The sequence below is a fragment of the Alosa sapidissima genome, chromosome 4 (genome assembly GCF_018492685.1).
Source record: "Alosa sapidissima isolate fAloSap1 chromosome 4, fAloSap1.pri, whole genome shotgun sequence".
NCBI classification, from domain to species: Eukaryota; Metazoa; Chordata; class Actinopteri; order Clupeiformes; family Clupeidae; genus Alosa; species Alosa sapidissima.
Window position 1 is genome coordinate 28,569,740 of NC_055960.1, and position 18,070 is coordinate 28,587,809.

At 39.6% G+C, this 18,070-nt stretch overlaps 1 protein-coding gene and 1 long non-coding RNA gene across 4 annotated transcripts in view; one reads left to right on the forward strand and one right to left on the reverse strand.

Moving 5' to 3' along the window:
* The window catches only part of LOC121706543, a 140,622-nt gene that overhangs the window by 14,152 nt on the left and 108,400 nt on the right, over window positions 1-18,070 (reverse strand). The gene's annotated exons all lie outside the window — the stretch shown is intronic.
* On the forward strand, window positions 4,066-17,800 carry LOC121706479 (myosin heavy chain, fast skeletal muscle-like). Its single transcript, XM_042088250.1, has 40 exons — window positions 4,066-4,106; window positions 4,274-4,486; window positions 4,868-5,011; window positions 5,122-5,278; window positions 5,501-5,528; window positions 5,649-5,763; window positions 5,848-5,940; window positions 6,024-6,087; window positions 6,429-6,527; window positions 6,626-6,729; window positions 6,813-6,951; window positions 7,274-7,392; window positions 7,484-7,633; window positions 7,734-7,904; window positions 7,992-8,298; window positions 8,414-8,484; window positions 9,090-9,177; window positions 9,280-9,397; window positions 9,584-9,707; window positions 9,888-10,024; window positions 10,299-10,554; window positions 11,770-12,012; window positions 12,099-12,275; window positions 12,360-12,505; window positions 12,650-12,740; window positions 12,842-13,231; window positions 13,315-13,441; window positions 13,525-13,643; window positions 13,721-13,917; window positions 14,026-14,209; window positions 14,315-14,480; window positions 14,654-14,778; window positions 14,908-15,216; window positions 15,300-15,503; window positions 15,590-15,715; window positions 15,842-16,012; window positions 16,890-16,994; window positions 17,080-17,175; window positions 17,342-17,473; window positions 17,670-17,800. Exons 2-40 carry the CDS (start codon window positions 4,286-4,288, stop codon window positions 17,685-17,687), a joined length of 5,811 nt encoding a protein of 1,936 aa, XP_041944184.1. The 5' UTR covers window positions 4,066-4,106; window positions 4,274-4,285; the 3' UTR covers window positions 17,688-17,800.

The window sequence follows — 18,070 nt, forward strand, 5'->3', positions numbered from 1 at the left end:
TAATTCACACAAGATAGGGGTCAAAGGTGAAGGGTTCAGGGAAAAGAAAATACCCCCTGTGTGTGTGTGTGTGTGTGTTTCCAAACACACATACAGACAGACACACAGACTGACTTATTTACACCCACTCCAACCCTTCACACCCAATCACACACACGCTCACACACACTCACACACACTCAATCATTAAAGGACCTTTTACAACACCCCAGCTGTTGGAGCATATAATCCAGCAATGCCTTTCTTGTCCACTTCTTGTCTTTACCCCACAAGACTTTAAGGTTTTATTCACACCTTCCTTTTGATTAATGCCCTGGGAGCGCACAAATCAAATGTAATCAAATGTGATCAAATGTAAATGTGTAACGGTAAGATATTTATTAGATAACATAATTAACCTGAAGAAATAAAGAGGGCATGAAGGTGCGAATCTGAGAGATGAAATAAATAGTCTGCTTAGAAATTTAGACTGAGGAAGTTGTGTGTTGTCCATGTCTCCCTTGCAGTTACATTTATTTTGGTACAGTACATTGGCATATTCCAGTCATACCCATAAACAGTATAATCTGCTCAAATGACATTTGTTGGGACTGGCCAGTATACATCTGTTCAAAGGGGCTTGTCTGGCCTTGGCCAGGATAATAATAGGCTCCCGGCCCTTAGACTGTGGATGCAGGCTCTCAGTGAGACACATCTGTCAGGGTGGGATCACTGGACAATCTCCAGAGAGGCCAAGGACTTGCCCAAGTATCTTTACAATGCAGCTATGAATCTGTCTTAAAGGACAGATATTTCTGGAAAAGGATTCCTTGTAATTGATACAGGCTAAACAATGCAGGGTGGTCTTGCAAGTTATATATGGTTCTCTGTTCACATTTTACTAGTCTTTTCTAATAATTTTCAATTGCATGGACAAAGTGAAAACATTAACTATCAAAATAACAATGTCCCATAAAATGCTTTATAACTATTATAATTATTAAACACCAGGCATGACTGAAAACAAGGAAGGTGAGAGGAATTGTATAAAATCAGTATGACACTGAGGATCAGGAATTGTATATTTCAGTATATGCATATAATTATGAGTGATTTCCCCATATTATGATCATTAACATGGATTTTGCATTACCCAAAGTTTTACTGTAACAGCAGTAGCCTTCTCAAATGTGCCTCACATGTGCACTTAAGACAGCTTAAAAGCTCAATGGTATGGCATTCAGTGTCCTTTCAGACAGAATGGCATGGAATATATATATCCTATATAGCCTAGCTTTCTCCATGAAACAACTGTAAGGGGTGATATAATATATTGAATTGGATAATATATTGAATGGATAAGCCCTAATGGGCATCATGTGTAACCATGGAGGAATCTTGTGACTTTTTGGCTCTTCGCTTTTGGCAGAAGGGTATCATCTTTCTGGTGGAGGAAAAAGAAACAGAAGATGATCTTTTGTTGACTCAGAGTTCAAATGCTTGGAAATGTCTGGGAGCCCTGAGTCGGAGTTCTGAAATGTCTAAGCATCACATTCAAAGGAGTCTATTATAGTCTCATTTTAAAACCAGATTATATGGGCTACATAATGTGTGAACGTGATTTACATAGATTTACTGAACATTCTGTTTCTAAATAAGAAACAATGAGAAGATATATTTATATTTGGATGCAGATATCTCACTTGGGGATTGTTATGATAAAGCATAGACCTACAATTTTCAGGTGTGTTGTCAAAAGCCATAAAATAAACTGATTAGAAACAATGTATTTTACGCCATATTCAGTTATTTAGTTGAAATCATGCAAGGGGCACTCCTCATGGCTGGATGGAATGTGTTGCATTGTTCTCGGTTCTGAGGAGAAAAATGTGATCAGCTGTTGGGGTGTAAAAATGTTCTCCACTGCGTGACTGGGCAGTTGTTTTAAATCCTCAGTCAGGGCTGTCTTTTTAGCATCCATTAACATCCGTTAGTTTATGGCTGTTATTACAAAAGTCTTGGTCTTTAGTAATTTCCCTTACTGGATATGTTTTGTTTAGTTGCATTTGTTTATTAAAATATCACAATAATAGCAAATACATCCAAAGGTCAGCTATCCCAATGACAATTACTGTGCCTTTCAAAAGCCAACTATCCCAGCTCATAGCCACATCCCAAAGCTATATCTAAAGTTAACTGGTCCAATGAGGAGAACGTTTATGGTATTGCTACATGAAATGGCTCATCATAACTTGCCAGTATCCCTCCTCCTTCCCCTTGCAGTGGCACTCACTGAAGAGAGCAGAGACACACTGAGAGCTTAGGTAAAACATCAAGAGATCTTTGACTAGATAGATAGATAGATAGATACTTTATTGATCCCCAGGGGAAATTCAAGGTCTCAGCAGCATACACAAACATGGTGACAGGTATTCACAGCTGTCCAAAGGAGCTGCCATCAATGGTCAAGGACATCAGAGCAAGTCCTTGATTTGTTTCTTCCAGAAGGCATCTATTCCCAGAAGACAGAGGGCACACCATAGGTGAAAAGTGACGAATGCCCAAACTGGTAGTAACTAAGAATACATTTTGAAGATTGAACTCATGTCATGGGGCCCGTACCACACCTGGGTATAGGTGCCCACACTGCAAAAACAGCTTATCTAATAAAATCTAGTGTAAAAAAAGTGTTATTAATCAAGATCAAAAAATCTAGTTGATATTGTTTACCTAGCAGTTTCTCGTAAAATCATTGGACTTAATTTAAGCAAATTTGTCTGCAGTGGGTTAAGCAAATTTGTACTAAAAACAAGCACATTTGTCTGCCAGTGCGTTGAATACATTTTTGTTGATAAGACTCCTTGAAATAAGTCAGTCTTCTTAAATTAGTAAATTAATAAGTCGAAATGATCTTTTGAGAGAGTGCTAGGTAAGTCTCTTCATACTAAAAACAATACCAACTACATTTTTGATCTTAATATAAAATGAATAACACTTATTATTTTTTGCAGTGCAGGGGGCTGAAGTCCAACCCTGGTCATTTCCTGATCCCACCCACTCACTTCCTGTCTCTCTCTTCACTGTCCTGTCACAATAAAGGAAACCGCCCAAAAAATATACATAAAAGAAATAAAACCTCATGTCGTTATGAACATACACATTTTTTGTAAGAATATCAAGAATGTTAACTGGATATGAAGTCATTATTCTAGCATATTCAGGCAGTAAAGGTAGCCAAGAGAATATTTAGGAATACATTTGTGCAAGATGTGCAAGTGCCAGTGGAACAGTATGCCAGCCAGCAGCATTTAAAAGCTCCTCCACAGCCGTTACCAAGGTGACAGAATCCGTCCCATGGATTAATCTTTGGCAAAGAGCTTCATGGAAGAAATACAGCAAGTTAAACAAATAGGGGAAGCCATTTGTGGCAAACATTTTATTGTGTTTATTTTTAACTTTTAAGAAAATTCCCCTGCTAAGAAAACAGCACAAATTAACTCAAGCTATTTTTAAGATTTAAATCCACAAATATGTTGAGATGTGTTGTGGTAGGCCTACTTAATGTCCTTCATTGTGTTTTCTCAGCTTCAAACAACTCAAAGCATTTTCAAAATAAGCAATGCTATTCAACAGTCCAAATAACTAATACAATTAACAAGGAATGAAGGTCAATAAAAATAACTGCAGAAACAATTGAACCATCAATACAAACCTACTGCAAGAATTACCACTGGGATAAAAATAACAGCACTGTTTCAGACAATCATGACATCCAGCAGGAAACCCATGTCCAAATAGAGACTGGTCCCCTGTGGTGACCTTAACACTTACACCTATATAAACCAGGCAGCTCCAGGCTCCTCCAACAACACCAAGGGACTCGAGGCTCGGGTGAGTAAAATAATGGCTCACAACCTACAGTGGCTCACAGCCACAGCCTACTAGTTTTCCATACTTATATCCAATCTTACATATATTATACAATATCTTAATAGCCTACTATAAACCAATAATGGTACAATTAAGGGAGAACAGTTCAACAATTTCCAATTAGTTTCCAATCGATTGTTTTCCATTTTATTTTAGAATCCAGCTCCAGCACCACAAGCAATATAACAGAAGACAAAGTAAGTTCACCAATTAATATGAATGATTAATTATGATGATTATTGGTTAATTGTACCAACTCTATATTGCCATACTATACACTATATAGACTTGCCTACTCTTGTTTGTCAGCAAATGGTGAACTCTTCAATTAGTTACTAATTTTAACTTGATTGACTTTTTACAGTAAATCACCACCATGGGGGATGCTGAAATGGAGTGCTTTGGCTCGGCGGCCATCTATCTCCGGAAACCGGAGAGGGAGCGTATTGAGGCCCAGAACGCACCCTTTGATGCTAAAACGTCCTTCTTCGTGACTGAAAAGGAGGAGATGTACCTCAAAGGTGTTCTTGAGAAAAGAGAGGGTGGCAAAGCCACTGTTAAAACTCGGTGTGGAAAGGTAAGTGACGGTGACAATGATTTTTATTTCAATCCCATAATGACGTGTGAAGTGGATTTAACTTCACTTGACTTTAACTTGATGTTCTATATCTTCTGAAGAAACATTTCCTTTAAATAGACCTTTTTTGCGCTCAGCCATTTTGACATAAATTAATAGAGCCAAACAATCGTCATTATGGATCTGTGAAATAGATTTTAGTAATGCTGTAAAACATGTTTGTTTGCAACCTTCTCTGCTATTATCTTATTCTCTTTTAAAAGTTTTTGGTTCAGTTTTGAATTAATAGTGCACGACTACTTTATTATTATTTTTGTGTCATGCACTATTAATTCAAAACTGAACCAAAAACTTTTAAAAGAGAATACATTGACTTTACAGACGCTCACAGTGAAAGAGGATGAGATCTTCCCCATGAATCCTCCAAAGTATGACAAAATTGAGGACATGGCCATGATGACCCACCTCAGTGAACCAACTGTGCTGTACAACCTCAAAGAGCGTTACGCAGCATGGATGATTTACGTATGTGAAATACAACATGGATAATTAACATACATGAAATATCAAAAGAAAAAAATACAATCGACTGTAAATAGCTTCCATATGACACTGAATCATGTTCTTTCTTACAGACCTACTCTGGGCTGTTCTGCGTCACTGTGAACCCGTATAAGTGGCTCCCAGTGTACGATGCTCAGGTTGTAGCAGCCTATAGAGGCAAGAAGAGAATTGAAGCTCCACCCCACATCTTCTCCATCTCTGATAACGCCTATCAGTTCATGCGCCAAGGTAGAATATTAATATAAATATGACCTTAATAACATGGGAAATGTTACAAAAATATATATCAATGTTTGCTTCAAGGTAAGATGAAGAGTAACATATTTCTGGCGCATATTTCAAAATTCCATTTGTCATATTTTGTACCAACCTGTAGGTTTGTAACACACTGAATATCCTCTTAATGTTGGATGTGAATGATCACTAAAAGAGATGTCTATTCTTTTCCAGATCGTGAAAATCAGTCTATCCTGATCACGTATGAACTCTTCAACATTAACCTAATAACAGTGATATACAAACACATAATTTACTTTTCAGCTACAAGAACATGCAATAACACCTTTGCCTAAAAATTTTTCCATCTCTTAATCCCCAGTGGAGAATCTGGTGCTGGGAAGACTGTCAACACCAAGCGTGTCATCCAGTACTTTGCAACAATTGCAGTGGCTGGAGGACCAAAGAAAGCTGAGGCCACCTCTGGCAAAATGCAGGTGAGTAGGAGAAACATCAGATCAGATGTATATTCACTTTTTGGGAAAGACTAGCTTCACTAAATGACCTCACTTCTTCTCCAGGGGTCACTAGAGGATCAGATCATTGCAGCCAACCCTCTGCTGGAGGCCTATGGTAATGCCAAGACTGTGAGGAATGACAACTCCTCCCGTTTTGTAAGTATTTAGAAGAAAATCAAATAAAATGTTTGTAAAATTATTTGTTAAATCTTATTATATTTTCATCATAAATCTTTCAGGGTAAATTCATCAGAATCCATTTTGGCACATCCGGCAAACTGGCCTCTGCTGATATTGAGACATGTAAGTAAGGGATAATGGACGACACGGTGGTCTGTTCACAGAAGTTAATGCACGGTCGAGGTTGTAAAACGGCCCCGACACGAAGCGGAGGCGTTCATTTAAACTTCACAACGAGTTCGGTTCGTTGTTAATATACAACGAAGTGTGATACGGCCAACAAAATGGATCTACTTCATAGGTGTGCAAATAACATACTGTACGGTTAATGGTCGTTCTAAATTACGTAGGACAATGGGAAATTCAACCAAGCAGTGGAATAAGTGGTCATAATCTATTAAGGTAAATATTCAATATAATTTTAGAAACCTACTAATTGCTAATTATCAAATGCCATGTCACAGATCTGCTGGAGAAATCAAGAGTGACATTCCAGCTGTCTGCTGAGAGGAGCTACCACATCTTCTACCAGCTCTGCACTGGACACAAGGCTGAGCTGATTGGTACGATATGAAGCAAATTATAAGTACATGAGATGTATGATTAAATTGATCTCAAATCACAAATGATTGTAACATCATTGTTCTTGTGCGTATTTTAGAGGCCCTTCTCATCACCACCAACCCATATGATTTCCCAATGATCAGCCAAGGTGAAATTTCTGTGAAGAGTATCGATGATGTGGAAGAGCTCATTGCTACAGATGTAAGATCTTAGTGTTTAATGACCAAATCCGTACTTCATATCAATACAATAAGCACTGTAAAGAACTCATGTTGTTCCCATAGACGGCTATAGATATTTTGGGTTTCACCGGTGAGGAGAAAATAGGCATCTACAAGCTTACTGGTGCTGTGATGCATCATGGGGCCATGAAGTTCAAGCAGAAGCAGAGGGAAGAGCAGGCTGAGCCTGACGGCACTGAGGGTGAGTGATGGAACCTTACAAAAACTTTTTTTTATAAAATGTCAAAGTCTCTCTGGCACATTTTACAACAGGTGCAAATTTCCCCAATGGACAATGTTAAGGATAAGATAAGATAAGACTATTTATTTCAACATCAGGGAAATGTACTTCTCACAACAAAATATAAGAAAAAATATAAGTGATACGACTTTGACAACCTTCTTCCATGTACCTTTTTCCTACATCCACTAAGCTCTAATATCTATGCTCACAGCTAACAAGCACATAGCACTCACACAGTATTCTGTGAAGTAATAAGTCATGACTTTTTCTTTTCATTTAGTGGCTGATAAAATCGCCTACCTCATGGGCCTGAACTCTGCTGACATGCTGAAGGCTCTGTGCTACCCCAGAGTGAAGGTCGGAAATGAGTTTGTCACCAAGGGCCAGACTGTGCCACAGGTACAGTGTCTACAGTATGTATTTAAGTTGTTATGATTTTATAGTGCCTCAGATATGATAAATGATATCTTCTAACATTTTTCTTGACTAGGTCAACAATGCTGTCAGTGCTCTGTGTAAGTCAGTCTATGAGAAGATGTTCTTGTGGATGGTTGTCCGTATCAATGAGATGTTGGACACCAAACAGCCAAGGCAGTTCTTCATTGGTGTGCTGGACATTGCTGGATTTGAGATCTTTGATGTGAGTGAACATAATAATGATACATTTTCGTCAGTTTCATATATGTAAGGTGGTTGCTGCTAAGTTTGTGTTTTTGTCTATTTTTGTCTAACTACAACAGTTCAACAGCTTGGAACAGCTGTGCATCAACTTTACCAATGAGAAACTGCAACAGTTCTTCAATCACCACATGTTTGTGCTGGAGCAAGAGGAATACAAGAAAGAAGGAATTGACTGGGAGTTCATTGACTTTGGTATGGACCTGGCTGCCTGCATTGAGCTTATTGAGAAGGTAAAGTCAATAAATAAAAAATATGCATATTTACATAATAAAAAATAAAGGTATCCAATGTAATTCTATATGTTCTATATCTCAAAGCCAATGGGCATCTTCTCCATCCTTGAAGAGGAGTGCATGTTCCCCAAGGCCTCAGACACTACCTTCAAGAACAAGCTGTATGACCAGCATCTTGGTAAAAACAAGTGCTTTGAGAAACCCAAACCAGCAAAGGGTAAAGCAGAGGCCCACTTCTCCCTGGTGCACTATGCTGGTACTGTGGACTACAACATCTCGGGCTGGTTGGACAAGAACAAGGACCCACTGAACGACTCAGTTGTGCAGCTGTACCAGAAGTCTGCAGTGAAACTGTTATGTCATCTGTATGCATCTCATGCCTCCGCTGAAGGTATAAACTATTTCGAACTTTATGTATTTTTCATACATTCTGTCAGATAAATATTGAATATTTTATGCTGCAATTATTGTAGAAAACTGAATCACTTCGCTATTTTCACAAACAGCTGATGGTGGCGGCAAGAAGGGAGGCAAGAAGAAGGGAGGTTCCTTCCAGACGGTGTCTGCTCTGTTCAGGGTGAGTAACTGCTCTGTTCAGGGTGACTTTAGTTATTAGAAGAAGTTGATGATGATGATGATGATGGTGGTGTTTAGTGAGGTTTTCCCTTCAGTGTGAAGCACTTGGAATGTTGAGAAAAGCACTATATAAGTATAACATGTTGTTCTTGTTGTTTATGTGTTTTGATATGACAAATGAACAAATGGGTGGATGTAAGTATAGGTGGTGTGGGGTGGGGTGTAGTGGTGCGAGCGTAGTGGCTAAGGAGCTGGGCTAGAATGCAGTAGCCACAAAAAGTTGTGGGTTCGATTCCCAGCTGTCAGTGTTGTGCTTTAAACAAGGCGCTTTACCCTGAGTTGTTTCAGGGAGACTGACCCTTGTAATAATAGTTGCTTTGGATAAAAGCCAAATAAAAATAAATAAATAATGTTAACTAGTAATAATTTAAGGAATAATGTATGATGTGCAGGTGTCTGAAATTCATGTACAGTGTTTAGTAATGTACATGCATGTGGAATAATATCAACATGACAATGTCAAGGAAATGATGATCAACCAATCAAACATTCATTCAATGGAACTTCAGCACACTTCCTCTTTCATGTGTGAACTACTTCATATAGGAGAACTTGGGCAAGCTGATGACCAACCTGAGGAGCACCCATCCTCACTTTGTGCGCTGTCTGATTCCCAATGAGTCAAAGACTCCAGGTCAGCCTCACACATTTTTTTTAAAAATGTAAGGTTTCTTTTAGTTTTCTTTACTTTGCATATTTAATTTGCACTGTGCTTTATGGGATAATTGTGTTCTAGGTCTAATGGAGAACTTCTTAGTCATCCACCAGCTGAGGTGTAATGGTGTGCTGGAGGGTATCAGAATCTGCAGAAAGGGCTTCCCCAGCAGAATCCTTTATGCTGACTTCAAGCAGAGGTAATTTACAGTTGGTTATGGTTCTTGGCAGATGCGATTGATTAATTTAGCTTTATTCATGTTCTAATTAAGTTGAGATAAAAGTAGAATCAAAACGTTCATAACTAAAAGATTTAATTAACAACATTATCTTTCTTACTGCAAAGGACTGGAAGACTTGACCGACATGACAAATTCCTTTTTCAGATACAAAGTATTGAATGCGAGCGTCATCCCTGAGGGTCAGTTCATTGATAACAAAAAGGCTTCAGAGAAACTCTTGGGCTCCATTGATGTGGACCACACTCAGTACAAATTTGGGCACACCAAGGTAGTAAGATGATCATCCTATGTATTATGTCATTGAATTGGCTTAGTAATTAACTTCTTTTTTACAGTTGATGAATGAAATTTATGTAAGCAGTTTAAACGGGCTTTCCTCTGATCTCTGAGACTTTTGATCTTGACAATCTAAACAATGTTGTGAAATGTGCTAAAACCCTTGTTACAGGTGTTCTTCAAAGCTGGTCTGCTGGGTACCCTTGAGGAGATGCGAGATGAAAAATTGGCAGCCCTGGTCACAATGACTCAGGCCCTCTGCCGTGCATTCCTGATGAGGAAGGAGTTTGTTAACATGATGGAAAGAAGGTAAGTTAGAGTTTAAATACTACTTTTATGATACATCATTTTTATTGCAGTTGCAGAATAAAATGTGCCCACCCGTTTCCACAAATATGTATATGAAGTAACCACCTCATATAACCAATAAAGTGTCTACATTATAAGTAATTTTTTCGAGTGTACACGTCGCTTTCACGTCTGGTGTATAGTGGAAGTTAACTGTTGCAGGATACTCACAAACGGAAAGCTGAATTTAAAATTTAATTTAATTTAATTTAATATGGACTTTTCTGTTGAACAGAGAAGCCATCTTCACTATCCAGTACAATATCCGCTCATTCATGAATGTGAAACACTGGCCATGGATGAAGGTGTACTTCAAAATCAAGCCCCTTCTGAAGAGTGCTGAAACTGAGAAAGAAATGGCTGCAATGAAGGAGAACTTTGAGAAGATGAAAGTGGACTATGAAAAGGCCCTGACAAAGAAGAAGGAGCTTGAGGAGAAAATGGTCTCTCTGCTGCAGGAGAAGAATGACCTGCAGTTGCAGATGGCCTCTGTAAGTAGAACAGAAAACATATACACATATTTCTCAATTCATACAGTTTCACTGAAGAGCAATGATGGGCAAGCTACTTAGCTACCCGTTACTCTATATTATATGAAGCTTAAAGCTACATTGCTTAATTTTTTGGGTCGATTCTTAGCAAAAACACATTTTTTCGTTCAAAAAGTTTGTGCTTATTCATTTGTAATTACTTCCACCAACAAATCAAAGTATTCTTGTAAGCGTAGAACCTGCCATTCAGAATACATACGAGCGAGTCGCCTGTATCATAGATATTAGAAAGCTAGATACCGCATTGTGCTCCAGAACCTAAGTAAAGGACGGCCATATTGGTGGGGGCAACAATAACTGGAGGCCAATTGAAAAACACGTGACTCTGACTGGAAATCAGACAGGTGTCTCTGATTGCTGGCAAGTGTTGAACAAAGACAGTAAAGGTGTTGCCCCCAGCAATATGGCGTCCGCATTTATATATGCCACCTAACAGAACATTTAACATTAAACTGCAAGCTATTTTTTGCTCTAAATCAAGCTCTTAACTCTAACTCTTAACTATATTCAAAGTGCAGTAGCAAAGGCATACACAATGTAACAATGTGCGTGCGTGCATATTTTGCATCTTCATTGTTGGGTGTATTTTCACCTGTAAAAGCTTCACCTCTTGATTATCCCAGTTTCATTCCACTTGGCTGAAATGTTGGTGCTACATTTAAAAGTACAATTACCCAGTCAGTTTATCTTTACCGTGTGCAAGTTAAAACTAATACAAACAATTTTGACAGCCTATTTTACAGACAATGCTCAATAAAATCACGCAGTAGACTACTGTACCACCAACATCTCTGCAAGCACAATTTTGTTGCTTCATCTCTGGCATGGAAAATTAGTTTGTCTTTCAAGTTTATACAGAATATAGCCTAAATGATTTATGTATGGGTGGCCAGAAGGAAGCTCTACTGTGAACTCCACAAATGCTCTGGAAAATGTAGCTTCTGTAAAAGCTACTGCACTACATGGTCGAATAAACAGCTAAGCTATTGAAAAGCTATCTGCTTCAGAAAATAACTATGCTACCACCAAGCTACTGAGAAATGTGGTTACGCTAGTAGCTTCGCTACAAGTAGAGAACCTACTGCCCATCACTGCTGCAGAGTGAATAAATGACAATTCCCAAGTCACTACAAAATGCCCTTTTCAAATTTACAGGAATCTGAGAGTCTCTCAGATGCTGAGGAGAGATGTGAGGGTCTCATCAAGAGCAAAATCCAGTTAGAGGCCAAACTCAAAGAGACGGCCGAGAGGCTGGAGGATGAGGAGGAGATCAACGCTGAGTTGACTTCCAAGAAGAGGAAATTGGAGGATGAGTGCTCTGAGCTTAAGAAAGACATTGATGACTTGGAGCTTACCCTGGCTAAAGTGGAGAAGGAGAAACATGCTACAGAAAACAAGGTTTACATTTTACAAAATGCTTCTATTCATAGTTTAGTTGCACATGTTGATGTTGAATTCATGTTAAAACTATTATATTTGCATAGGTTAAAAACATGACTGAGGAGATGGCCTCTCAGGATGAAGCCATTGCCAAATTGACTAAGGAAAAGAAAGCCCTCCAAGAGGCACATCAGCAAACTCTGGATGATCTCCAAGCAGAGGAAGACAAAGTCAACACTCTGACCAAAGCAAAGACCAAACTTGAACAACAAGTGGATGATGTGAGTAAGCCCTTACTATATTGACAATAATAAGAAAATCAAGAGACCAGAATGAACTTGACAATGTTATTTTTCCATTAACAGCTGGAGGGGTCATTGGAGCAAGAAAAGAAGCTTCGCATGGATCTTGAAAGAGCCAAGAGAAAGCTTGAGGGTGACCTGAAATTGGCCCAGGAATCCATAATGGATCTGGAAAATGACAAACAGCAGTCTGATGAGAAAATCAAGAAGTAAGGGATAAAAACTACTAAAAGAGAAAAATACTACCATTCCATTACCCATGATCGCTGAGTATGTACTGATCGCTGAGTATGTACTGATCGCTGAGTATTTGACTGTACTGACTTATTCTACCACTGTTTTAATCCTTAAAGGAAGGACTTTGAAATTAGCCAACTTCTGAGCAAGATCGAAGATGAACAGTCAATGGGAACCCAGCTTCAGAAGAAGATTAAGGAACTCCAGGTGACCTTTTATTATTACTGTAATGAATGTAATGATGACCACGGGAAGAAATATTTTATTATAAGTAACATTATTTGATCTCTGATCATGAAACTGTATAGGCTCGAATTGAGGAACTGGAAGAGGAGATTGAAGCTGAGCGTGCAGCACGGGCCAAAGTGGAAAAGCAAAGAGCTGATCTCTCCAGGGAACTTGAGGAGATCAGTGAGAGGCTTGAGGAGGCTGGTGGGGCCACTTCTGCTCAGATTGAGATGAACAAGAAGCGGGAGGCAGAGTTCCAGAAGCTGCGTCGTGATCTTGAAGAGTCCACCCTGCAGCATGAAGCTACTGCTGCTGCTCTCCGCAAGAAGCAGGCCGACAGCGTGGCGGAACTGGGTGAGCAGATCGACAACCTGCAGCGTGTCAAGCAGAAGCTGGAGAAGGAGAAGAGTGAATACAAAATGGAGATCGATGACCTCTCCAGTAACATGGAGGCTGTTGCTAAGGCAAAGGTATGAATAACTACAATGCCTCCTGAGAGATTTTTAGAAATGCCTTGTATTGGCCCTTAACAAATATGTTTCTTTTTTTTCAGGCTAACCTAGAGAAGATGTGTCGCACTCTTGAGGACCAACTTAGTGAAGTGAAGAGCAAAAGTGATGAAAATCTTCGTCAACTTAATGATTTAAATGTACAGAGATCGAGGCTGCAGACAGAGAGTGGTGAGTACAATGTAAAATGTAGCGGACAAACAATGTAGAATTCCATTCACCAATGACTTAACACTTCTGTTTTTTCCACAAAGGTGAGTTTAGCCGCCAGCTTGAGGAGAAAGAGGCTCTTGTCACTCAGCTGACAAGAGGCAAGCAAGCTTATACCCAACAGATTGAGGAGCTGAAGAGGCACATTGAGGAGGAAGTCAAGGTAAAAAAGTGATATAAACCAAAGTCATGTTTAGGACGTCATTGTTCCTATCATGAAAACGTAATTGTTTTTAACAGGCCAAGAATGCTCTGGCTCATGCTGTCCAATCAGCTCGCCATGACTGTGACCTGCTCAGAGAGCAGTATGAGGAGGAGCAGGAGGCCAAGGCTGAGCTGCAGCGTGGAATGTCCAAGGCCAACAGCGAGGTGGCTCAGTGGAGGACCAAGTATGAAACTGATGCCATCCAGCGCACTGAGGAGCTGGAGGAGTCCAAGTAAGACATTACCCATCTGACGTCTGAAGTGAATGTTAACAACAGTTATCATCAGTTATATCTCACATGATTGCTATGACATTTCTGTCAAATATTGATTCACATTAGGAAAAAGCTTGCCCAGCGTCTTCAAGATGCTGAGGAGTGCATTGAAGCTGTAAATTCCAAATGTGCCTCTCTGGAGAAGACCAAGCAGAGACTCCAGGGTGAAGTGGAGGACCTCATGACGGACGTGGAGAGGGCTAATGCACTGGCTGCCAATCTTGACAAGAAACAGAGGAACTTTGACAAGGTGGGAAAGGAAATATGAATATCCTTCTCAGTATAGTCAATTAATTTCAGAAACAAAAGAGATGATGGATGGATTATTGTTTGTTTCTTTTTCTTATAATACCAGGTTCTAGCAGAATGGAAGCAGAAGTATGAGGAGAGTCAAGCTGAGCTGGAAGGTTCTCAGAAAGAAGCTCGCTCTCTCAGTACTGAGCTCTTCAAGATGAAGAACTCCTATGAAGAGGCTCTGGATCACCTAGAGACCTTGAAGAGGGAGAACAAGAACCTGCAGCGTATGTCAATGTTGAAATGTTTGCCTTATTTCACAAACATGATTGTGATACACAAAATGCACAAATATCAAACACAGTTATTTATAGAAATTAAGAATCTCAAGAAATTAGTACAACTAGCAGTTGAGTACAACTAGTATTCATAAATCAGTTTAAATATAATTTCCCTACAGAGGAGATCTCAGACCTCACTGAACAACTTGGTGAGACTGGCAAGAACATCCATGAGCTGGAGAAGGCCAAGAAGTCAGTGGAGACTGAGAAAGCTGAAATCCAGACAGCACTGGAGGAAGCTGAGGTTTTTTATCTGTTTTAGTTCTTCATTAAGTACTTAGATGTAATATTATACATTTGTGCATATTCCTAATGTACTTGGGTTATACTATTATCTATTACGGTAACTTTCATATACCGTTATTTAATTTAGGGTACACTTGAGCACGAGGAGTCCAAGATTCTTCGAGTTCAGCTTGAACTCACCCAAGTCAAGGGTGAAATTGACAGGAAGCTGGCTGAGAAGGATGAGGAGATGGAACAGATCAAGAGGAACAGCCAGAGGGTGATTGACACCATGCAGAGCACTCTAGACTCTGAGGTCAGGAGCAGGAATGATGCCCTGAGAGTCAAGAAGAAGATGGAGGGAGACCTCAATGAGATGGAGATTCAGCTCAGCCATGCCAATCGCCAGGCAGCTGAAGCTCAGAAACAGCTCAGGAATGTCCAGGGACAACTCAAGGTACCAAAGGGTCTACCCTACATTCAGTCCATAAAGTGCAGAATAACAGTGCTAATCAATGTAATCAATGATATTTCCTACAGGATGCCCAACTGCACCTTGATGACGCTCTTAGAGGACAGGAAGACATGAAGGAGCAGTTTGCCATGGTGGAGCGCAGGAACAACTTGATGTTGGCTGAGATTGAGGAGCTGAGAGCTGCTCTAGAGCAGACAGAGAGAAGCCGCAAAGTGGCCGAGCAGGAGCTGGTGGATGCCAGTGAGCGTGTTGGACTGCTGCATTCACAGGTTTTGATCTATTTGATATATTTAAATCAAAAGTTTCTGGTACATATCATCTGTGTGTGTACTGACCTCTGTAATGCATCCTTTAGAATACAAGCCTAATCAACACCAAGAAAAAGCTGGAGGCTGAACTTGTCCAGGTCCAGGGAGAGGTAGAAGACACGGTCCAAGAGGCCAGAAATGCAGAGGAAAAGGCCAAGAAAGCCATCACTGATGTGAGTTCATAAAGATCCCCTGGGACAGACATAATACGTGTTGTTCTGAATAGGTACAAGAGGCATGGAAATTACAATTTTTATGTGAAATGAAATTAATATGTACAAATATTTTAAAATCTTAAGGCTGCAATGATGGCTGAGGAACTGAAGAAGGAGCAGGACACCAGTTCTCACCTGGAGAGGATGAAGAAGAACCTGGAGGTCACAGTCAAGGACCTGCAGCACCGTCTGGATGAAGCTGAGAACCTGGCCATGAAGGGTGGCAAGAAACAACTCCAGAAACTGGAGTCAAGGGTAAGTCATTCACAACAGAGTAAAAGTCGTTTGAATAACTTATGTGATGTCAACCTCAAATATATTGACACCATCCAATCTTTTGCGAGTTTTATACTGTACCTTAAATGGGACTTATGCAGTTTTGGCAATTTCTTCGCTTTTTGCTCGCATTTTTCTCTACAGAGCTCTCCCTACACAGTAGATATTTTACAACACTCCTCACTTGGTCAGTCTGCCGTTTCCTCTTTCTCTGTTCTTATGGCCACACATTGCTTCTGACTCTGCATTTTCTCAAAACAAGGTTGATGCCCCATGAACTTTTGGTGTCTATATGAGTATATACAATCATGTGTATACAATCCCTTGCTGCCCCAGCTAAATGGTTTGCTCATAAAACCTACATATCTCATATTGAAAGATCATAGAGTTGTTATGTCACTAAAGATTGTAGATCAGCGCCTGTGACATGCGCCCTGGATTTCTCCCCTAAAATAGGAAACAGGTCAAGTCACAAAAACAGGTCTGCTTGGAGTGCTGCAGGGTGTAAGTTCTTTTTGGTGCTCTTCGGTGCAGGGGTTCCGGATTTAGTAAAAAATTAAAACAAAACATTTATTTTCTATTTGGTTACTTAAACATGCCTACGCGTTTTGGCCGAGCTGGCCTTCATCAGAGCAATTGTTGTTTAAGTAACCAAATAGAAAATAAATGTTTTATATGCGTCCTTCTTAAGTGCCTCGGATTTGTCTTACTTTTAGGAAACAGGTCAAGTTGTGTCAACCTCTCATCGACACAACTGTCGGGAGGAGGTTGCTGGAGCTTGAAATCTCCCAGCAATTTTAGTGTCCCATTCTGCCCGTTTCTATGTGTATTTGAATAACACCTGTCTGTATTTCAGGTGCGTGAGCTGGAAGGTGAGGTTGAGGCTGAACAGAGACGAGGAGCTGATGCTATTAAAGGTGTCCGCAAATATGAGAGGAGAGTCAAAGAGCTCACCTACCAGGTATGTTATAAATGGTCTAGATTTAAACTGAACTTAAGTTGTGGAGTTGAATCAACCTTCTTAACAATGCATTTTGGATGATTAGACTGAGGAGGACAAGAAGAACCTCACCAGACTACAGGATCTGGTGGACAAACTGCAACTGAAAGTAAAAGCCTACAAGAGACAGGCTGAGGAGGCTGTGAGTACAAGATGTGGACTTTTGGATTCTACATTATCTTACCACATGTAGAGATGTAGTTCATGAGGATATTCAGCTGGTACTTAATTAGCCTTTCATTGTAACTGATGGCCCTGGTAGTTTTGTATGCATCGTTATTGTGTTTTAACTGAAAACCTTTTCTCAGGAGGAGCAGGCCAACACTCACCTGTCCAGGTACAGGAAGGTGCAGCATGAGTTTGAGGAGGCTCAGGAACGTGCTGACATCGCTGAGTCCCAGGTCAACAAGCTGAGGGCCAAGAGTCGTGATGTTGGCAAGGTGAAGTAGAATTCCTGAGATTTCCTAGTTATACACTTGCTGTTTCAACAGTGATTTTATAGTTCAGTTCAGTAATTACAAATGTCCGTGTTAGATGTAGACAGGACTATATTTCTTAAATTGTATTATACTTATTGTATTATTAATAGGTATTATTTTATTATGCAAACATAATATTATTTAAATTTTGTTTCAGGGGAAGGATGAGGAGTGACGACCAGTTGAATGAAATGTTGAAATGAGTCCAGTTGAATGAAATGCATTCATAAAATATGAATTGCCTGTGTAGTAATATTTTAAATAAAAAAATATCCCATGGTACATTCACCTGAGTTTCCCCCATTTTTTCATATGTTATTTCTATGTTCCTTGCACCCTTGCTATTTTACAGTTTTTTCTGATTGCTTGAAGCACATTTTTTGTAACCATTGGCTATTATTGCAAAACTCTACACACAAATAAGAAAACCTTTCACCAAATCAGCAAAACATTGTAGTTCTCTTGCAAAAACCTTGCTTAACTCTTCACACCTTCGTAAAAATGGTATTTTCGTATCAAACCGTTAACACAATCCCATTAATAAGCACACAATGTGCC